The 23,920-nt window shown below is 40.2% G+C and overlaps 1 protein-coding gene across 2 annotated transcripts; it reads left to right on the top strand.

Moving 5' to 3' along the window:
- Positions 1-96: 96 nt before the first annotated feature.
- ttyh3a (tweety family member 3a) lies at positions 97-22,309 on the top strand. Of its 2 annotated transcripts, none has more exons than XM_078268775.1 (15): positions 97-448; positions 937-1,119; positions 3,388-3,557; positions 5,753-5,864; positions 6,021-6,241; positions 7,029-7,124; positions 8,107-8,179; positions 9,443-9,518; positions 11,876-11,931; positions 12,634-12,726; positions 13,537-13,629; positions 14,364-14,500; positions 15,829-16,002; positions 16,467-16,542; positions 20,086-22,309. In XM_078268775.1, the coding sequence occupies exons 2-15, from the start codon at positions 994-996 to the stop codon at positions 20,158-20,160; spliced, it is 1,578 nt and encodes a 525-aa protein (XP_078124901.1). In that variant the 5' UTR covers positions 97-448; positions 937-993; the 3' UTR covers positions 20,161-22,309. The 2 variants fall into 2 exon arrangements, with proteins under 2 accessions (XP_078124901.1, XP_078124900.1); XM_078268774.1 differs by having other exon boundaries at positions 901-1,119.
- The last annotated feature ends 1,611 nt before the right edge of the window (positions 22,310-23,920 follow it).

Genomic DNA, 23,920 nt, shown 5'->3' with positions numbered 1-23,920 from the left:
CACCCGATTCAATAAGGCAGGAGTTGTAATATTTCCGACAGTACTTGAATCTCTCATTAGCTGACCAATATGGCGCCTCTGGGTGGCGCTACTTGGTCATTTGTTTTTTATGCCGGTGAGGTGGGCTGTGTGTGTGCGGGCCGGGTATGCCGCCAGCTGGGTGAATTTCGTGAACAATCGCCGTGTTGGCCACCGGTCTCCCTACACTCAACTAATAACTGGATGGACGTTTTACTCGGAGGAACTTGGAATAGGACTGCAAGAGAGAAACCGGGGAATTACCAACTGAACAAAACGGGATGTAGCTAACTAACCGCAGACCAACATGTCAAGTGGAACAAAAGAGACTTCTTGTTGTTATTCGCCTCCGTGCACGAGTCTCAGCGGACTGAACTAACCAGCAGCTAAACCCGGCTAACGTTAGCTGAGTTAGCTAGCTATATTACGGGTAAAACTAGCTAGCTTTAAAACAACTTACTATTTTTAAACAACATTTAAATTGACCGTGGCACTCGGGAGTTTACCGCTAGCATTAAGACAAGATCCCGGCTAGCGACACAACATTGACTTAAGTTGACATGTTAAGAAGCTAACGTTAACTAGCTTCACTTCGCTCGGAGTTATAACGTTACATCAGTGTTTGTCAATATAGCGAGCTATTGTTCTGGTCGAGCTTGTATTACTAATACTACATTATATAATATAGTGTGAACATCTATTATGTACTGATTTAGGTGAATAATATTTGCAATTGGCACAGTCAAAATAACACTTCAACTTTACTAGCTAGCTAGCTAGGTGGTATCGTTAGTGTATCTAACGCGAGCTACCTTACCAACTTCGTTTCTCATGCTAGAATAGCAACACTGCTTTTCTTTTTGTCTTTCATCCCGGATACAGACATACTTTATGAAGTGGATTCCTCTGTGTTTACAGTTTCAAACATCCTTGCTTGCCTCTTTGGTGAGTGGATCATATTAACATTTGCTCGCCATGGCAGCAGTGGTTAGCTACTCTCCACCATGGTGGGTGAACCTCATACACAGACTTCCCCATCTCAACTTCATGTTCGAGCAAACAAGCAGTGATTTCCGACCAGAGGACTGGACATATCAACAGGTAAAAAATGTCTCACTGACCCATGTGCCTCGTATATCATATGACCCTATAAGTTGTGGGTCATATCATATCATAAGTTGATTCCCAGGCACCTTACAGATGCCTACAGGAATGTTAACAATTAATGTTTGTTTGACTTGTTAGATTGAGTTCAGTGTCCAGCTTCAGGAGCAGGAGAATATGATTGTGTTCCATACTTTCTCTAAATCTGCAACTTTAAATTGAAGTTAACCTTAATAGTATTTCTCAGTGACAGATGACCTGTTTGCACCTGTTCCTCCTCTTCACCTTTTGAACTTTTGATCCATGTCACCATCTGTGTGTAGCTGTTATAGCCATGTCTTGACCTTTGCTGGACATCAACCAGCTGGCATTGTATATTGTGATCCAAGCCACCTAAATTGACTTAAAACGGTCATAATCCTCATATTCAATATAACCTGTATTTGTTAGGGGCATTTGGACTCTAAAGTACTTTTGGAAAAACATTATCTACCTCCAGATGATGTCTAGTTTAAAGAGGTAGCAAAGGCCCAGTAGACCGTACAGTCTGATGAACAGCTAAGACTTGGGGAGGGGAGAGCAGCATGGCTGTTTTCATATGGTTAATATAAGAGAAATCTCTAAATTTAGGTTCTTAATGCAGTTGTACCTTTTGGTGGGTGTTTAGCACTTTCTATGTTCTCATTTATGCTGATGCCATTGGTCATCACTGTTCTGAGAGGCATGGGTTTGCAGGTCATGCCTCTCAGAACAGTGATTGACACGACACACCTATTACCTTTGACCCACAGGATCCAGGGAAATGACTGCATATATCCAGTTTGAAAATTGGGACCACTGATTGTGTCAGATGGCACAGCATTAACTTCAGATTAACCTTTGGTTTAACATTCAACAAAGACATCCTACAAATCCTGCAAATCCTCCTAAGTAATTCAGTGGAAACTGTTGATTCAACAGTTTAATTAACTTAATTTGCTATCTCCTAAGATGGGAAGTTGTTTATTTTGTCTAGGACGCTGGAGTCAATTTACTGAAAAAGGTCATCATTGTACCACCTCACCGTTGTTACTGTTACTGAGGTAAAATTGGGAGCCTTTTCATGGTAGGATACAGGAAGGGTTCATTGGCTAGTTAATGGCTGCAGCTGTATATGTTTGGCACTCAGTGTGTACAGCTAGAAGTCCAATGTAAACAACATTACTGTTGAAAGGATAGGGATATTCAGTAGAAACGTAATGCACATGTTCTTAAAATGCATAGGTAATACAGCTGTTGGAGCACATTATGTCACTCCACACCGTTATCACAACAAGAGCAAAACATAAGAGGCCATCATTAGCTTAAACACCATACTTTATTTACCCACTGTGCTGCTAACTATTGTCATTGCACAGCTCTCACTCAGTTGTCAGGGCAAGTCTTGACTTGTCAGTGGTGCTCGTTATAGGACTACTTCATGATGATGCAACCTTGGTGCCTTTTGAATTTTTTACTCTTACCTCTTGCACAGATGATATAGAAGCAATACACCAACAGTAACATGCAGTAAGGCTGGGCAGTATATCAATATTATATCAATATATGAGACTGCATATTGTCTTAGATTTTAAATATCGTAATATGGCATAAGTGTTGTCTTTCCCTGGTTGCGTTGTCTTTTACTGCTGGACACACTCATTCACAGTTATTGAGTCATGTTTGGTTGAACTGTGCAGAACAACATACAGAAGCCAAGTCATTCATTCATTCATTCATATTTGCGTCTGATTATCCTGTCTTTCATTTGTTAAGTATCACAGTCGACTCTGAACAGGATTGGTTCAATGGAATAGACTTACTAAATATTGGGTTGTCAAGACTGTGCTTTGAGCCTGCAATTGTTCTAAGATTGAGTTCACTAACTGCCATGAAACAGGTCGGCAACCACTGCATCAGGGTATGTCAGTCACTGTGATGCATCGTTGAGAAAACTAAACAAATGGATTAACCCTGGGTTTTTACAAAACAAAAATGGCAGGATGGAAATCTTCCCCAGCCGTGAATCCTTAGGAGTATACAGGTAAGTAGGCCCTCTGTCTGACCTACGTAGTGCTGCTGTTGACTAAGAGGTTTGACTATGATAGTATATTGCTCTACTGCTAGCTTTGAAATTCTGCCCATGTATTTATGTATCTCTCAATTTGTCTTTCATTCTAAACTTTTATTGACGTAAAAGTGGTATCAGCAATAAAGTTTCCATAATGCCATCCCTCTGTCCACCAGTCTATCCTGTTACTGGGTGGTGTGGCACTCGCCTGTCTGGCACTGGACCTCCTGTTCCTGCTTATCTATTCCATTTGTCTGTGCTGCCGGCGAAAAAAGAATGAGGATCAGCCCGGCGCTGACTGCTGTTGCACAGCCTGGTGTGTCATCATTGCAACACTCGTCTGCAGGTGAGTCTAAACGCATGATTGGAGTGGAGAGGATTAGAGCCAAAATCTTCTATCCCGATATAAGTCATTTCATATCTGGATAAAAATATTTATCACCATATAGCATGTTTTCTGGTAATTCAATACATCAATAGTCTATATGAAATAACCACATGATAAAGTCTATTTTTATGTACTCCTGTGTGAATTAAATACTTTGTAAATAAATGAGTACATCTTTCAGAGAGTATGTATTTGAACTCTTCCTCATGTTATAAGTTGTTTGGGTTTGACCACGTCCATGCTTCCACAATGGTGACAAGAGAGCAGAGCGAGACACAATGATCTTGCTGTAAGTCACCTGCTGCGTCCTGCTGCATTTATCTTGTATAATCTCTTTAAGATGCATACTGTATGCATTGTCTGAAAATGTCATACAGGAAGAGGCAGGAGACCAATCAACAACTGACCAATTTTAGCTAAATATGTTAATTATGTGGTCGGCACTAAACGCAACGGAAAGCTCAGATTCAGAGAGGGGCAAGAACTATCCTGAAACAGCCTGCTCCTCCAAACACCAAACCAACCAACAATAAGTCCAGGAACATGCAATTTTATAATCATCAATTGAAACAATTTCAATAAATCACTACATTTGCAGAAGTTTGAAAGTTTGCTCAGTCCACTCAATATTTTCCATATGAAAAAGGATATGCTTGTTATTTGGCATTTGTTCAGTACACAAAATGATCCAAGGTCAAATTAAATCACATTTCAATAAAACGGCTTCTTAGCGGAAACCCAAATTACGTTATAACCCTAAACTAAGCATCTAAGGCAAGGTTAACACCCAGACTGACAGTCACAAATGGCATGGATGAAGAAATGAGTTATGAACTTGTCATTTTTGTAAAACTGTGCAGCAGTGCTGAGGGAAATCATATTTGTATGTGTGCGCACTTAAAGCACAAAGACTATAGGAGTGCTATAGGCTTCAATTTTGTATTTTGTTATTTTTGAAGTAGTGTGAGAACTGTACCATCTGGACATGCTTTCTATCCTTGAACGTTGCAGTTGTTTCCTGTTTTCCTCCTCCTGTTGATGGGCCACTGGAGAGCCATCACGGCCGATTCAGAGTAGTACAAAGAGCTTGGGGACCTGATGAGTACAAGAACTGCATAACAATCACTGTATCTGTGGGTGCTTGTACCCGTGCACAAATGTGTTTTACTAAAAAAAAAAAAAGATTTGAAGAGATCATAAATTTCTTTGTTTTGTATTGCTTTTGTTCATGTCCATGCGTGGGATTATTGCAAAAGGCACTGCACCATTATTAACGATATTCGGATTATCCTACATTTTTTATTTGTGTGTTATCAGTTATTTTTGAGTGTTTTAACCAATATTGAAAGAGCAGTTTCCACAGGTTCCTCATCACAGCAGGGAGGTTAGTTGTGTTTTTGCTCTGATACTGCTCCTGTTCACCTTTTTCACACAACACGGTGTGAGAGGAAGAGATTAGCAGCCCTCCAGGAAGCAGGGAAAACCCATTGATTCACTGAATGATGTTGGCTGAACACTGTTAGACTTGGTCTGACTTAGCTTGGAGGGATTCGCTTATCATCATCCTACTTGATCAAATCCACTCTGGCATAGGATGGGGGTTAGCAAAAACCAACAGTTGCAACACAGGACGAGATATTGATTCTCGCTTCTCAGAGCACAGAAAGGGAGCCTATTTTTTTGTCACTGAAATATACAAAGCAATAGCTCTGTGAGAAGCGTCTACTCTGTGGAGGATTGCGAATTGCACACAAATAAATTGTCAGAATATTTTTTCTTTTCTTGATGTAGCTATAGAAACTGTTTCCAATGCAGTTGTCGGAACTGTTTTTCTGCAACCTGAGGCCTGTCTGTGCAAATGAGAGCTGATCTCCTGCCTCAGTACAGCCTTTGTCAGCTGTAGTGTGGAGTTTGGGGCATAGCTGGTCCATTCCGCTGTGTTTCCATGGTTCTGTAAGGAGTCGTTCTGCCGGAGCTGAAAGGAGCCTGTTGACTGGGGTCTGAACCGACAGGGTTAATACAGAGTTCACACGCCTCTCTCCCTGCAATGCTATCCCCCTCGCTCGCTCGCTTCTCTGTCTCCTCTGTCTTTTTTAGCTAATCCCTCCTCCTCACCACCCTGTCTCCCCACCCTTTCTTTTGTCTCCCCTCAGCGCTGGCATTGCTGTTGGTTTCTATGGGAACGGCGAGACTTGTGATGGAGTGAACCGGCTGACGTATTCCCTGCGCCATGCTAACCGCACAATCACTGGGGTGGAGAAGCTGGTAGGACTGAGGGCACAAATTATACCAACATGTTTAATAATTCATCACCCTTCTGCCATTTGCATCCCTGGTTTCCCCCTACCACTAGAACTGTGCAGTAAATCTCTTTTTACTTCAACTCCATTGTGTCCTTGTTTGTCCCTGTGCTGGCTCTAGGTATATGACAGTACATCCTCATTGAACCAGACGGTAGACAACAATCTGCAACAGCTTGAGGGCCAGTATGCACAGCACGCAGACTACCTGTCCATCATCCAAAAGCTGCAGGGCCAGCTGGATGAGCTGGTCAGACAGATGGTGGAGATCCCCTTCTGGGACAACACCGACATCTCCCTGGAGGAACTGGCCGTCAAGATTGAGCTGTTTGACTGGTACAGGTAAGTCTAATGGTGCAGTTCAAGCGATCATTCAAACAAAGGATTCCATCCAGAATAATGCAACACATTTTTATATATATATATATATATATATATATATATATATATATATATATATATATATATATATTTTTATATTCAGCTTCTGTCTGATGCTGCAGAGTAAGGAGTGGCAGCAGCATCAGGGAGCAATGCAGACAACAGACCATGATTCATGTGCTACATCTCTATTAAACTTTCAATGCAGACACACACTCTTTCAGTAATTCACTGGCGTGTGAAGACTTTGTGTTGAAAAGTTGGACGGTATTGAGTTTGCTTACATGTATGCCTAAATTTATAAATATGCAAGTGGCTTACCAAATGTAATATTTTTTTTTTTTTTATTTTTTTTTTTTATGGAGTGTCACAACATAAATTCAAACTTGAAATGATATGCGATACATATTGTATATGCAAATTCAGGGGTTGCAAGGTCACTTATGTGTCTAACTTTTTCTGAAACGGCTATATTTGATATATTTATGTGGCAATGTGAAAGGGGTCTCTTGTTGTAATCTCTTGGGCATCCTTTTGGCATTTTGATTTGAACAATTTTGAAATAAATTATTCCTGGTATTAAACATATTTTTCTAGATAATTGTTATAGAATTAGAATTTTGTATTTATGAGCTAACAGTTTGAATTATTGTGCTTGTTCTAAAGATGGAGCTCCTTTTTCTATTAGGAGATGGTATGCTGCGCTGTGCTCTTGGCCATTTGTTGTTAATGACATTTGTCCTCACAGGTGGCTGGGCTACATAGGCCTGCTACTGTTCGACATCCTCATCTGCCTTCTGGTGCTGTTTGGCCTCATTCGCAACTCCAAGGGAACGCTTATAGGGTGAGTCTCATCACGAGTCATCGCCACAAGAGGACTTGGTTCTGCCCTGGGAAATTATCATAAAATTATTGTTTACGACGCGTTCAACTGATCAAGGCCATCTTGTCATTATGGTTTAGTCGGGATGAATTTATGCCCTATAAAATATCAGCCCAGTCGCAATTCATTTAGCATAATGAGCCTGATATCAGTATTTGGTGTTTACTAATGACACTTCATGACAAACTTAAATCTAATATATAAATAAATAAATAAATAATAAATAAATAAAATATTTTTGGTTACTGTTCTATATTCAATAAAACCGCTATGAAATGGCTATTTGCATTTTATAGGCACTAAAAGTCTGCCAACGATGGGAGAAAGATGTCTCATGGGAAATGAGACCAGTGTGCAGTTTTTCCTTTTTTAATAGCAGATGAGATCAAAAAAGCAAATATAAACAATTTGTACATAGTAAGTTATACACACGGTGACAGCAATGCTTGTAGTCAATTGCCTTTGTTTTTTTTCTTTTCAACAATGGTTAATTTAAAAGCTTATTGTCTTATATTGTGATTCAACAAGTAGTTTGTTGGGCTTGTTTTTTGATTCCACACTTTTCCCATACAGTAGAGTTTCCAGCACATCATTATATAGCCACATTTAACTTAAATAATTAATGTAATTTTGTCTGTTTTGTTAATCTGTGGATGGGCCTACCATTCTCCTTCTGTAGGAGCTCTACTTTCTCCTTTTTGTTCTTTCCGTAGTTCAACCTAAACATACACAATTTCAACACAGTGTTTGGAGATGAGATTAGTGTTTCACTTTTGAAAAAAGACTGGTCCAATGTGACGCATGAGTAGGCTTGACACATACTAAAGTGCCAACTTAATTATCTTAAAAATATCTCCCGCTACACTGTATGGATTGTTGTGCACATGAATAGTATTTCTGGTTAAAGGTACTTAAACGTCTCACCTCCTCTTGCTCTCCCCAGGGTGTGCTTGTTTGGTGTAGTGGCTCTCATAATCAGCTGGGTCTCCCTTGGGCTGGAATTGGCCGTCTCTGCGGTAAGTGTCTCCACCAGAGCATGGTCGTGTTTTCCAGGTAGAGTTGCATAGTTGATTACGTATAATTGGAAAACACGTTTTTTGTGTGCTCAGCCAAGGACTGCAGAATTTGGCAATGGAAGGGCGTTTTATTTCTCTTAATCTGTACAGTTGAGGAGCCAAAATGTTGATCAAATGAGTGACAAGAAAAAAACACCTGTATGATGTAATGCAAGGCCATACTGTAACATTGCAGTAAATACAACTATAAAGATCCTCTCCAGACATGACCATAAGCAACACACATTTTTGAATGGAAGGGGACTTTAATGTAAACATATATTTTTTTGTTTAAACTACATCAGGACTCTAGACTAACTTTTTTTTATTAGGAGCATTGTAGCCCCTAACTAAAATAAATTAGGGGCACAGGCAGAAAATGTAGGGGCGCACACCTTAAATCGACCTGCAACACAATTTTTCACATTTCCATTGTGGTGGTGAAATAAAATCCCACCCTTGAAAATCCCAACACTGAGTAAAAATGATTTTCACTGAAACATGGTAACAGCACTGTGCAACAGCATGTGCAGACGATGAGTGTGACGCTACGAAAACGAGACACGAGTGTAGATGACATTACCCACGCAGTTGACTAATCGCTCACGGACCCTCCACCTCTCAAACACATTGGCCATCTCTGGCAGACTCGCTCTCCTCTTCTTTTTCAACATGAAATAAAAATGTCATCAAATTTGCAGGTCGCACATGTGCGAGTAGTTAAACTCCCACTGTCTCAAAGAATGGTCGCGAAATGCGTCTGGAGCCATGTACTTCATTAGTCCTAAAAACAAGTTTACGTTCCGCAAATGTTGTATTTGAACACAGAATTGTTGTATTTAGTTGCGTCACAATTGCAGGGTTTTATATTTTTCTCACTCAGCACTTTCCAGAAATGCTCAAGATTAATTTTGGTGAGACTTGTGATAATAAGCAAAATAATTTGGATTAGCTTTGTAACCATTATATTGCAACCATTGTACACAGAAGACCAAAGCAGCTAATTTTGCTGCCTTACAAAAACTACTTTTATTGATGCTGGGACTTCAGCTGGGATGGAATCAGCCTGTAACGTTGTAAACATGTTTTTAATAGCTGCAATCAATTACTCCCATGTTCCATCCAACATGACATTGCATCTAGTAATGTGTTGTTAGTATGCCGTGAAAATGTCACTACAACTGTGTTGTTCATTTGTAAGTCTTTGTTTTCTTGCTTTTCTAGACCTCCAGTGACTTCTGTGTTGCCCCTGACACGTATGTCACCAAAATGGCAGACCAGTATGGAGTCATCAATCAAGGTATGAATCGCATACAAGTATCACTCATATGACACTGACTGAGATTACCAGGTTGTAATGCGTTGGTTTTGTATTTACTCAGACAACTCTTAGAAATGGTGAATATTACACATCTGAAATTGTAGAGGACACATTAGCCTGAATTGTTTAATTTCCGCCCCCTTCCCAGTCTCAATGCTCTGATTATTGTGCAGCAGTGAGGCGGAATTGTTCTGAAGAGTGGGGCTTGGTCTTGTCCATTGCCCATAAAAAGCCTCTAAAAATGACTGCCACATCTGCGGCAGGGTCAAGAGGGCAATGAGCTGCCTTTTTAAGCACTACAGAAGCCTCTTTAACCATCTTGCTTTAGTAATTGCCCAATCTCGTGTGTGTGTGTGTGTGTGTGTGGGGGGGGGAGATAAGAGTAGTGGAGAAGAGGATCAGAGACGCAATGCATTTCCGGCATCCCTCTTCAGTCCAGAAGATGGTGCTTAGAAATAAAAACACCCAGGACTTCCTGCCTACTTGATGTGCTTTTTTTTTTTTATCATCCGCTTCACCATTTTATTCTTTTTCTGCTCTCTTCTCTAAAATATGGTAATTGCTGAATACACAAACCAAGCTTTTGGTGAGTCATCAGCTGTAAATGTTGTGATTTTCCCTGAACCATGAGCACCAACTTACTCTATGTACTAAACTGTATAATGCCGCATTTATTATATTATATAATTATTTGCCCCAGGCCTGAATTGTGCAGTATCGGGGTTTTCTGTTCTATTTTTTTCTCTCTGTCACACATGTAAACTATTCAGTCCTTGAAGGAAATCGATTTTTATTTGTTTTTTACGATTACATACAGACATTACTATACAGATTTGTTTTGATTGGGATAATGTAATGCCAAATCTCTGTCTAATAAACAAGCTATCTTGTGACCGTAGCCCGAAGCCGCAGCTCGCAGATAATCAGTCTTGATTGTAAAACAGACTTGTCTTGTCCAAGTCATTGTAAGCTTTATTCTGAGCTTGTATCACTAAGTTAGGGGCAGACATTGTTTTATTTTATTTTGTGCTACATGAAACTGTGGCAAAATAACAGAATTACATGTATATAAAGTTTCCTGTAACTTTTATATTTTTGATTTATTATAAGCCATAATTAAATCTCCTTTCCAGCCCACTGTAGCACAGTTGAAACTAAGTTGTAAGTTATACAAGAACAGCAGTATTTTTATCCATTACCAAAAGTCAGACTCCAAAAAAAATAAAAGTGCTTTTCCTGATATTTATGTGTGTGGGTGTATGTGTGACAGAAACTTGCTTGCTATGTACTTCTCTAAACCGGAAATCCTCCTCATGAGTTTGCTCAACTGTGTGGGAAAGAAGCTCCCGACACAGCAGTGAGTGTGGACGTCTAGGTTGGTGGTGGTGTTCTCACAGCTTGTATTTGTGGACGTTGCTTTTGAGTCACTGAGGATTTCTCATTGACTCCTACTCACAGCTGTGAGTTAATAGCTAGAATGGGTTTTAATAGCAGGTGAAAGTCCAAAACTATGATTACAGTATGTGTACTGTGAGCACAATACAAGTTTGCCCATGTAATTTTAACAATAACTCCAGAGATGATTAAACCGCTCTTCAGGCTGTTTGCAGAAAGCTCTGTGTTAGAAGAAGGGTTATACCTAAGCCTTTTACTGGCTTTGTTTTCTGTTGTTGCATATGTGTTACTGCATCATGGGAAAAACACATTTATTCATACTATTAGAGCACGTGTGAACTTTATTCTTTTGGAACAGTTCACTTCAGGATTAGCTCAGCGGGAGCACAGTTACAGAAGCAGTCAAGCTCTAACAAGGCATGCAGGGAACACGTTGAGACAGAGCTAGAAAATAAAATACAATGTCTCTGCATGGGTCTGCTACCAGGCTATCAAATGTTGTGTTTTGTCCAACTAACAGTCCAAAACCCAAACACATTATAGCTTGACCAATACTGGAGTTTTGAGTCCAATATCGATATTTGCCAATTTAAATGAATCCATGAAACCACTGTTTAAAAATTACTTCAAACCTAGTTTGGTATTTTTGTGCTGCAACTTCGTGTTCATTTTTAAGCAACGCCATAATAAGCAGAGGGTTAGGGTTAGCATAAAAATAAATCAGAAACATCATTTTCAAGTGAAAATGCAAAACCTTCACTCATCCAGCCTCTCGGATGTCTCACAGTTGTTGCTGCTTTTCTTTGTCATATATGGTTAAGTTACATTTGTCTGGGTTTTGGACTATTGGTAATGAAAACAATTTTTCCTGTTGCAGGCCTACATGTGAATGTATGTGGCTCAGCTAACACTCCGTTCAACTGTCCTTTTTTTATTTACAGATATTTTGCAGCACTACCTTAGTTGCAGTTTGGAACAAACAAACCCCTTCCAACAGGTTTGTTGCATTTATCATCGCTACATTTGTTTTTGCAGGTTTTAGTTTTTAACATGTTAAATCAACGCATTTACACTTAGATGAATACCAATAGTAGGTAGTTTATTAGCTCAACATTAATGTGATGTTGATGATAGAAAAATCAGCGGTCACAATATTATAGACATAATCTCTGCATGATGTATGACCTTGTAATTGGTGAGAATTCAAGTGGGCACAATGAGTCACTCCCATTGCTCAAAGGAGGACTTTTCCATGCAATAGTACAATACCTCCCATTATGCCAGCAGGAAAACTGATGCAGAGCAGCCTTTCCTGTGTGTGCGTACTGATAGCATGCACTTGCATCAGACGATGTGTGTTAGATGCTAGAGAAGAACTTTAACTTCCCTTTTACTGTGAATCCATAGTTTGCTTCAATGGACTACCTTTGTTTCATTTTACAAACCACATGAATAAATCAACATCTTTGAGTGCTACTGAAGTCCAGGCATCTGTTGTTAGTACAACTGTAAAGAAATGGAAGCTATATATTATACAGTATGTAAGCCTTTCAGCTCACATCTATAAGCTATTTGCATGCCTTCACTAGACATCCATGTGACTACAAAGGGAGACAACCAAAGCATCTTTGTAATGATTAAAATAATGGAAGTACTTTAAGATGTGCCTGGCTGCTACAGTATTCAAACTTCATTTCAGAAGCTCTCCGGGAGTCACAAAGCATTAGTGGAGATGCAGGATGACGTATCTGAACTGCTGCGCTCTGCCACCAGAGAGTACAAACAAACCCAGGTATGTTTCCAGCCCCATCACTTGACTCTTTACTAGACATGCCACATTACAGGGCAGCTGTTACCATAAACACTCACCCACCCCCCACTAAGCCACAAGCTGTCCTGTACTATTGTACTGTTTGTGATGACAGAATATCCCAGTGAATGGGACCAAACGACTGACCTGCAGAGAAGGAAAGTGCACCTGTCCACATAAAGATCTGCTGACGGCCCACCTGGGACCTGCATTATGTCCATTTAGCTGCATTAGGCTTTCACTGGCTCTTGTCAATACAACACTGTGGTATTGTCCAGTGCTGGTCCTTACACTGTGTTGACAGAGGCACAAATGAGAGCTGACATTGGGAATAGAGAGAGGCATATTTCACTTCACATACCCACACAGAGAAATGTGCTGATGTTGTGGAAATGTTTATATCAGGCTATCAGACGTATTTTCCAATGTAGCTGTGATGAGAATTGGAGGAAGAAGGGAAATGGACCATTAAGTGTATCGTACATTAAAATCAGCTTTTTCAGCTGAAGCTGCTGTGTTCTGTTGTATATTGACCAAAGACATCCAAGACATACATAGAATGGATAATCGGTGAATTAATCAATGTTAAAAACCTCATTTACTTTTCACCTGTTTCCTTTTTGCAAATGTTTACATTTTGTTATTTTTGACTGTTTAGAGGCAGGAAACTGACTGTAAATTATACAAATTTAGTTTGTTCATCAAAGCATACCCAGGTGCCATAGTTGAGTTCACCTTAAACCTTTTTTCAACATTGCTAATTTTGTGGTTTTTTTCCCTCATTAATCCCAGGGAAGTTTAGAAGAGATCCAGGGGATACTGAACACCACAGAGATCAGTCTGCATCAACTCACTGCCCTGGTGGACTGTCGCAGCCTGCACATGGTGAGCAGGGAGGAGAAGACTTACAAACCGAGACATTCTTATTGCCGGGTCTGATGAAAAAGGGCCTGGAAATTGATTTGTTGTGACATCTTCGTAGTGCAGCTTAGTTGTATAAAGCAACTCCTCTTTTTATGCTTATGCAGCTGACTACACCTGTCACCATAAATAACATTTTCCTTCCTGTATGCAAGTTGACGCTGGCTTTGTACCATTTATGAAGCTGGCTAAATGACAAGTACTTGGCTATCGCAAGGCTTTGGAGGATTGCCCCGCTGTGGCTTCCAAATTCCAAGTGCACACATGCAAGTGGAGATCTCTCTTTTGCTTTCTGGTCTGCCTTCTCTCTTACACATCTATCCGTCCAACCTTATTATTTCATGAAAATTAGAGTCTCTCCAGTAGAATTCGAAATGTATTTCTGCTGTGCAGTGCATGCAGAATGTAGATTCTCAATCATGATATTGTGGGCTGTAGTGCTTCTTTTCAAACCTAGCTTTCCTTCCAGTTCACCAACCATGAGCTCATTGGTCTGACCTAGTTTAAATAGGAAATCACAGCAGATTCATTTTGAAGGCCCTCTAAAATTTAAATTTTTTAAAAACATCCTTTTTATTACTTCTGCATTTTTGTTTTGCTCTTACTTCTTAGGTTTCTTAAATCGCTTTAGATGTTTGAATGCAGCATCTGAACTGGTCATACCTGCTATAATAAAAGTGACGTCTCCCATTTTGCAGGACTTTGTCCAGGCAATGACGGGGCTGTGTTATGATGGATTGGAAGGCCTCATCTACCTCGTGCTCTTCTCCTTCATCACTGCTCTCATGTTCAGCTTGATTGTTTGCAGTGTGCCTCACACCTGGCAGAGCAAGGGGTAAGACTTCCACTGGCCACATATACACCCTTTAACTCACAACCACATAGAAACCCGTCCAAAAGCTTTCAAGCAGAGTTTGTGTGCAGGACTGTGTATTCAGTGAGAAATAATTAAAGTGGATAAACCTATCAATTAATTATGGTTTTATAGCATTTCTTCTAACCCTCTACAGCACTTGTTTGTACGCGGCATGGGAACGAAGCAGACAAAGTAGTTAAGGATAAATCTACACAGATAGGGAAACACGATTATTTTTGTTTAAGGTTGTGTTTCCCACTGGGACTTAAGGCTGTGATTACCACTGGGACGTGTTCAGAAGGCTCCAGTTGCTTCCTCAAATAGATTGCTTCCCGTTATCCCCCCTAATTATGCCGAGTTGGCCTAAATCTATCATAACCACGGCCTGAGCTGGTGTCTTCTTCTGCAGCCGAGGGGGTAAATCATCATCATCAGCATCATCAGCAGCAGCAGCAGATAAGGTTTGCAGGATAGCTACGAGGAAAGTGGTTTCCCAGGCACAGCCTGTCAACTCAGCTGCGCCACATAATTAACTGATCCCTCCCAACAATTGGGGGGCATGTTCATCAGTTTGATCTCAGCTGGTGCTTCCTGTTATAAAGCAAAGGCTTACACTCTACCACACTCTCTAACTCTTTTACCCCATCTGGAACGAAATGAAGATGTATATTTAATATTCAGGGTAAGCATTTCTAGGATTAGTATTATTTGATTAATGAGCAAGTCAATCTTTTCTCTGATATGCATACTTGGGTAAATACATGTATTGTAAGCTGCACTGAATAAAACTATGATCTCATGGATAAGTAATGCAGGCAAAAGCCTATGGGATAAACACTAGAGGGAGACAGGCACCATGATGTCGGTGTCATTGTTGCTCTGTTTTGACAGACCATGGTAAGTGCATTGTTATCTCACATACACTATTGAGCTTCATTGTTTAAAAAGTAATCACATTCTCTCTGCGGGAGTAGGCTATTGCTTTTATTTGACAACGTGAAAGAATGCGTTTATCGTCCTGATGATTGAATTTTCCTGCAGAAACTGAACCAATTACATGAGGCTATTTTTACTGTCCTTGTTCAGTTCCATTAAGGTCAGGGGAAAACTGCCTCTTCTTTGCTTCACACAGCAGAGAATTCATTGTGTTTTCTGTTCCGCAGGCAGCAATGAAAGTGAATCAAAATGTGACTGAGAATAAAAACAAAACATGACCATGTAGCACTCTCATGCTCTTGTTATCAGTAAGATAGGAGAGGGGGTCCCTCTAGTGGCGGTGGTTTTACAGTGCTGTATTATGTTTGCAGTAACGAGGAGGATAGTGAGGATGAGTCTCTGAGCCACGGGGGAAGACAAAACCATGATAACCTGTACCGGGTCCACATGCCCAGCCTGTACAGCTGTGGCAGCAGCTTCGGCAGCGAGACCTCCATCCCTGCCACAGCCCACACCGTCAGCAACGCACCTGTCACCGAGTACATGTAAGTCACCACTGCTTAAAACTGCTCTGGATTTTAATGGAAAGCTGCACTAAGTGAAAGGCAGAAGTAGGGGATCATTTATTTTCACAACTTAGCCTGATTTTGTGCACAGTGTGACTGATACTAGATACTTCATCAGGAGCCAGTTTTTATGTCCCCAGAGAGGAACTAAGCTCTCCTATAGAAAGTCATGCAGTGGACAGCAGATGCAGCTGTTGCTCTCCAGCTGTGAAGCCTGTGAAACTCGAAGCTCTCAACCTCATGAGTGAATCTCAGTGTTGGGGAAACTGGGGGAGGGGATCCCTCTTTTTCTGGCTCTGTATTTTAATGCCTTGGTATGCTGAAAACTGACGTGGAGAGTTTCATGGACACAGTATATTGTTTCGTATCTTTAAAGCAGTGTGTAGGGGTTTATGCACTCTTCAGCTTGTTGTGTTTGATCTCATTGTGTTTCAATTCAACAGGGCTCAGAACGCCAACTTTCAGAATTCTCGCTGTGAAAACACGCCTCTGATAGGACGAGAGTCTCCTCCGCCCTCAGTAAGTGTCACATTTCTTGTAAAAAAAAAAAAAAAACATTAGAGCTGTAGGAACACCTCTGGGTCATTTGGCAGCCTTTTCTAAGAGGCTGACCATTAGTCCTTCTTGACCAAAATGATCCAGGAACTATGGAACCAGAGGAACTAAAATCATGAACTAAACTAAGAACTTAGCATGTCACTGTTTGTGTTTCCACCGCATCTGAAGAACCATTTAATTTTAGGCAAATTAGACTATAATGACGGATTAAAATAGTCATCCTGTGGCTTTTTGTATTTACTGTTTGTGTCACAGATAAAAAGCAGAAATACAGAGGAGGAAAATAAGACTGAAAACGTCTATCTCCATAGTAGACAATCAGTGTGTTTGATGGTCATTATTTTCTGATTTAGAAAATAACTGCCATGAAACCATCAGCAAAAAGTTGTATTACTCTCCTTTGCTCACTTTGTTTCCTCATCGCCACTCGACCGCTGCTTCGTCTCTCGCATTCACACACACACTTTCTCTTTCTTGACAACAAAGCGTTACTTTGTTGTCTGTTACTTTGTTGTCGACTTTAATAGATATCAAGAAATGTCTGCCCCTCATCCTAATATGGATACCAGTAGCACCCAGTTCTTCCTTGTTTTGTAAACACAAGTTAAGTAGCCGTGGTGTCTGTGTTTGACCATTCAGCGACGGTCAGCCCCAATAACTCCTGAACCATCAGAAAGTCCCACCTCCAGTTTAAAATGTGTAACTATCTTACAGGAACTAAATGTAATCCCTTGTTCTTCCGGTCGAAACACAAATTTAGTTTCTGAGTTCCTATAAAGCTTCTTGGTTACCTGGGAAAGTTGCTGCGCTGTAAACGCACTTATTAACAACATAGAACCCTGGTCTCTATAGAATGTCACTGTACCTCCATAAGAAAAGCTTATTAACGCATGTGAGTACTTATTAACTTACCAACCACAGAATGATTGCCATTTAGATTTTATGGTATGCTTTTAACAGTGTATAGGACTATGATGGTATGGTAGAACATTAGTGTTGGAACTAGGGGAACCAGTATTTGGAGAATTAATTATTTATTATTCCTTTCTTATGGCAAAACAAAAATAAATTTCCCTACATGCATTAGTATGTGATGTGTTAGATAGCAGTGTTTTCTGTCTTTTATGTGACACTCGTTGGATAGAACCTATAGAATCCCGCACACTGTCCATCACTAGTACTGATTTCATTGGCAAAGTTTTGGTCCTCAGACCTTCATCAGGCAAAGTTTATGGTTACATTTATGGACAAATAGCTCTCGGCTCTCAACCATGAAAGAGATGGGGGTTTTTTTTTATACGAAGACCTCATTTGCATGCTTACAGGGAAGTGTTGTCGTGCTCTGATTGGCAGGTTTTTCCCAGGTGAGAGCCTTTATATGTTTGGTGCTGTTTGTCTATATGAACTTTGCCTGATGAAGGTCTATGGACAGAAACATTGTCAATAAAATCTGTACTAGTAACAGACAGTATGAGGGGTTCTTTGTTTCCTTTCCAAGTCAAGAGATTTTGATCCTATGCACCTGTCACTAAGGTTTTATGGTGTGCAAGAACTTTTTTGAAATTGCGACTTACACATACAAACTTTGTATTAGCACAGCAAAACAAATTTCAATAATTCCCTCCTGCCGCCCCCGGCCTGAACCTCTACCAGAGCTCCTTCCCTCCCTGATATGTCCGTGTGTCTGCCTGGACCTAGACGCTGCTTTGTGTATCTTCTCTATATTCTCTTCTTGTCGTTTTTCTTTCTTTTTTTTTTTTCTTTTTTTTTCTGCGAATCCATACAGTTGTATTTGACTGCCGCGGACAGTAACAGTGGTCACAGCTGGCAGTTAAAGCCTTCGGAGAGTTCAAGATCGTTTTGGTAACCTCATCTGCGACGCCAACAGGTACAAAACATGCCCGCCTCCTCCACCTGCTGGCCTGTTCCTCCCCTGTACCACCTCCCAAACTCCCAGCCCTCACCCTCTATTCAGGTTCCACCAGGACTTCTGGACCCCCTCCCACTCCCCCTCCTGACTCTTGCTAAGTGTCCCACCTGGTGTCTTACCTGTTTTCTGTTTCCTGTGGCCCTGGGCTGCATGTCCCCCCCCCCCTGCACCACAGATTTATTGGGAGGAACATGTGAAGCTGTAACTCTGCCCCGGAGCTCACTGTGTCAACGTCACGTTATGGAGCCATTTAACAGTTTGACTGATCATCTGGATCTGCTTTGTCTTGATTCTTGGGACTGAGGGTGAACTCATGGGGGGGTTAAGTTGTATAAGCGTTGGGATTCAGTTATTGGGTGTGTAGCACAAAGAAAATACCACTGGAAGGTACCACTTTTTTGTATGGCTTTGCATATTTTCAGCTGATGTCTTCTTTTTTGCTGATAGTTTACCCACCGCCACTGCATTTAGTGGTATAGATGGCTCCGGCAGTTCATTTGTAATGCGATCTCAAGCGTCGCCACCATTGCTGCGGTGGCAGAGTTGATATTTTGGTCAGCAGTTCCACCGCCGAAAGATAAAGTAGTCTGTGTAAATGTAGACGTTACTTATTCGCAAAACAGTCTGAAATTGGGCAAAACAAGACTCGTCACGATCACCTTAGGCTGTGGGAAATTACAACAGGCATTTTTCACTATTTTCTGACATTTTAGTCAAAATAATAAATCAAGAAATGAATGATAATGAAAATAATCATTAGTTACAGCCCTACAAATGATACATATTTTCTTCAACATCCAATGTAAGTCATGTTGTTTTTATTGAGCCCATATCGGTGCAAATACTCGGCGTTCACATCCTCAGCTGGCTGACCAAATGGCTCTGAAGGCCGATCACAAATAAGATTGTATATAAATTACAATTCAAAAGCTACCAAGTCAAAATAGCGTTTCCACATGAGTTTGAAATGTAGCCTTTTTGTGCTTGTGTCGCTTGTATTACAGAAACTGCATGGGTGCATCCTAAATGTAAATGAATGTGCACGACAGTTAAAAGTAAAAAGTGTAATTATTTCAACTAGAATTGGTGTTATATATTTATACAACTCCCTGTACTCTTATGTCCTTGTCCTCTGGTGCTGTGATGTCCTTTCTCTATTTGAATCAATTAACATCCCTTTAGATTCCAGGGCTCTGGAGTAACTAGTTTGAAAGGTAATCTGTTTAGGACTTTCTCTGATCTGTTGAATGAATTGTGTTCTGTAGTGCTTTGATATGCTTGTCCAATGCTGTATGTTCCTCTACTTATTTTTCAGAAGGGGGTTCTTGTCACTTAATAACTGAGCCTTTGAATCAGTTTGCTGTTGCAACAGATACATTTTTTTCCAGGCTTTAAAGCTGCATCTTGCAATTTCAGTCATATAAATAATGAGAAAAATCCTACATGGACTGTGTTTAAAGACAGGACTGATGCTTCCCTTATTTGTGCTACTTGTAAGTTATTGTTTTAACTATAAAGAGTGTGAAATCATGATTTGTGTTTTGTTCTGTGTCATTTTCTTTTTTCATCTACAGTACACCTCCAGCATGCGGGCAAAGTACCTGGCTAACAGCCGACCAGATCCCAACAGCCCCCCTCCAGCACACTAAACAACACTGGACGCATCCTGTCTGCAGCACTGACGTCTCTGAAGTCTCTCATCCAGTCAGTTCTTATTTCTCGTACCTTTCAGTCACTCCTCCTGCTTTCTTCCACCGTCTAACTTGACTTAAAATGGAAAAAGCAAAAATTAAGGAATCCTGCAAATCATAGGGCATATACTTTTTCTCCACAATCCTTGGCTGATGTTTATTAATGCAAGAATCATCATTGGTGCTGGGAATTAATCTGCAACGCTAATGTGATGGAGCCTGGACTGACTTTTACACTCCAACTTATCATTTCTTTACACATGAATGCACCACGACAAGCACAGTGTCACATCTAACAAAACATTGCAGTGTTGAGGACTCTGGAAGTGCTCATAGACTAACACTTTTGTAAAGTACTGTACTGCACTCTCTCGTTGCTGTGGGAGAGAGTAGGAGAAATGCCTTACACATAGAGGAGGAATCAGCTGTTTTCTCTTCCCACCTGAAGTGTAGACATTATTTCTCACATAACACACTCAACGTAGATCAAACGGTAGTAGAATAGATTCATCTTACAGTGCAACATCTCCTATTTCTGCTTGTGGAATTTAAAATGCAAGTCTGCTGTTTGAGTCAACAAGATTAGGATTATTCTCCAGTTAAAGTCGTCATACTGTATATTACACATGCACATTGGCTTGTTTTTGCATTTTGTGTTAAATCCAATGTCTGGGACCAGTTTTCCTGCAGTGTTGCACGTCTTACAGGTCTGAAATTGAATTTTTTTTCTTCTTCTTGGGACACTTCCTTGGGACATTGCCTGTGGCATTTTACATTGATGAGCCACTATTCTACAGCAATTAAACTGTGAACTTGATTCTGGCACATGCTTTCAGAGGACAAAGATGAGCTGTGTGATGGAAATGCAGCTGTTTGACAAGAAGAGTCTCAGCGGGATGACGATGACCAATGCCGAAAAAAAGAATGAAACGGTAACAAGTTTGACTACTGGAAGCAGAAACTTTTTTTTTTTTACAGCCCATTGAAGACGATGGTGAAGCAGCGGAGGACAGGGTTGTGCGTGATGTCTTCTGCCACATTACTCCAGACTTTTTACGATAATCTGCCTCTTCACCAGACTGCTTGTTATTCTCCTCACATTCCTGTTAAGTTGTAAAGCCTCATCTCCCTGCATCAGAACTGGGAATAGTCCACACACTCATCCTTAACTCTGTCCGCCAATGATCCTCTCCACCAGATGCAGCAGTTTAGTCAGAAATTCCTCTCACAAGAATCGTAATGCAATCTTATGTGACGTTATGCATATCGCAGTTTCTAGGAGAATTTCAAAAAGAAACTTTATGCATTGGCAATGCAGTGTCTCACAAATGTGTTTTAGCATTTATAACCGAAAGTAGATAAGAGTGAGTGGATGCTGTGAAGGGATTGTGATAACTCGGCTCTCTATAATCTGGAAATTGTCAAAGGAAACCTGCTGACTTCCTGTTGAAGCGTGACGATCTTTCAAATGTGGAGTGAGTTGTTTGTACTTCTGCCGCTTCAACTTGCTTCTCTTAGATGTGCATTGTGACCAGGAAAAAAAGGTGATTTTGTTTGTGCCAACAAGTAAAGCACAACTCTTTTATTATATGAATATCTTTTTAAATGTCTTTACTTGAGGCCACTTTGTAAAGTTTGCAGCTCCAGCTGTGCAATCAAATGAGAAAATGAGCCTGTAATCATTTATGCTCTGTAAAACATTATTACACTGATGCAATCTTTCTGTTTTGGGGTAATAGTCATATTCTCTTTGTTGTTTGTAATGCAAGGTGGTTGTACAGAATATAAACATTAACAAAATGCAAAAGAAAAAAAACAGTGGCTGAAAATGACATTTCAGTTTTAATTTCTTAAAAAGCTTACTCCATTTGATTTGCTTTAGGTTTTTCATTTCATTTTAGAATCTCTAGCACACACAATGTATTGCTTCATTAATGTGAATACGTTAAATAGATTTAAATTTGAGTTTTTTTTCTGGAAAAAAAATCACTCTAGATTTTTTCTTCTTTTATACATCATTTTGCAATTTTTAAAACGTGTACATGTAAAACCTGTGGTTATATTGAGCTTGAATGCGGTGTTTTAAAAATAAACAAACTTAACTGTAGGGCACCTGCTCGTTGAATTTCTTTGTTGCATTTTAATATTTCCACTTAAAAGGTTAAGCATCCTGACCAGGAACAGACACTAGGGAGCAGCATTACGTCACTGCCAGCTCTGGTGTCACCCCCATTTAACTTTTACAGAGATACTGGTCCTTTTGTGACTCTGGTTTTATTGGTTACAGATTGAAGAATTCATCATGTGTGCTTAAAGAAAGGATTAGGTCCACTTTGACTTGGTAGCCACATTATATTTATCTTTTTTTTTTTTTTTATCTTTTAGGTTTAACCCTGCCCTCATCTTCTCTCCCTATTTTTTTATTTATTTATTTTTTTACTCACCCTCCTTCTTTGTCCCTTCTATTGATTTATGTATCACTTCCTTGTTTTTGACCAAAAGACATTGATGGAGAACCCAGCTACACTGAGGTGTGCGAGTTACTGCTAACAATGACCCTGATGAAGATCTACTGTATGTCGGCCACAAGGCATTGGTCATTTTCAATCAATATTGCCATGTAAAATAAAGGCATTTTAGTTTTTTCACAAACCTGACAATGTGATTTTATTTTTTGAAACCAGATTCCATGCAGTGAGCCCTTCACAAGATGGAGTCAGCACAGTACAGCTGAAGTATCCAAAGAGCACCTGTATGTGTTCACCACAAAGACCCAGCAGCGCTTCTTCTCCATTGTCTTCACTGTTTTATTATTTATTATTTTAAAAAGTAGAACACAAAATACAACTCTTTACGTGTGAAACAATACAAAATAGAAATGGATGTGCTTCAATACAACTACACACGAGAAAGGTGTAGTGTGAAAGTGAAGTATATTTTAATGCTGCCCGGTGTCCTTTATTCTGTTTGTTTTTTATCTTTAGTTAGTCTATATCCACGACGTTCCACTTCCGGGATTGCTCAGTTGCTGGCGAAAATTTTGCCATATTTCACTCTTTTTGGCTGGATGTCCGTAACCTTCCGCTTTCTTTGTGTTGGAATTGGAGGACTGACTGCTCCTCAGATCTCTGCAGGGTAAATCCAGACAGCTAGCTAGACTATCTGTCCAATCTGAGTTTTGAACTAAAACAACTTTTAAACGCACACGTTCCACCTTCCCGAGGTTATTTTGCAGCGGCACCGTGGCTCTGTCCGTTGCTTAGCGCTGCCCATGACGAATATGATTGGTTTAAAGAAATGCCAATAAACCAGAGCACTTTTTTTCTTCCATCCCGGAATGCCGTGTGGACTAGCCAGGCCCTCCTCCACAGCGCTGCGGAGGAAGGTCTGGCAGAGCGAGACTAATCTTAGTTAATCGTAGTTAACCAGGAAGTCTCTAGAGATACATTTTCTATTTTGCAAGAAAGACCTGACTTAAATGGCACAGACCCTAAAGACATTATCTGGGGTCTGTAACACAAAGCAAATTTAACTTTGTGTTAAATCTGGCTCTCTTGGCTTTGCCTGGCTTCACTGTGCCGGACACCGGTGATCCTGGATAACCATGCAGATCCAATTACTATTGACATCATCAGAACCATGAATGAAGTACTTTATATAAAATGGTGATAGCTGCATGTTTGGTTAAAGCAACAGCGAAAAGAGATTAAATGAGGTT

The sequence above is a fragment of the Sander vitreus genome, chromosome 15 (genome assembly GCF_031162955.1).
Source record: "Sander vitreus isolate 19-12246 chromosome 15, sanVit1, whole genome shotgun sequence".
In the NCBI taxonomy this organism is placed as follows: domain Eukaryota; kingdom Metazoa; phylum Chordata; class Actinopteri; order Perciformes; family Percidae; genus Sander; species Sander vitreus.
This window is presented reverse-complemented; position numbering and strand designations above follow the sequence as displayed.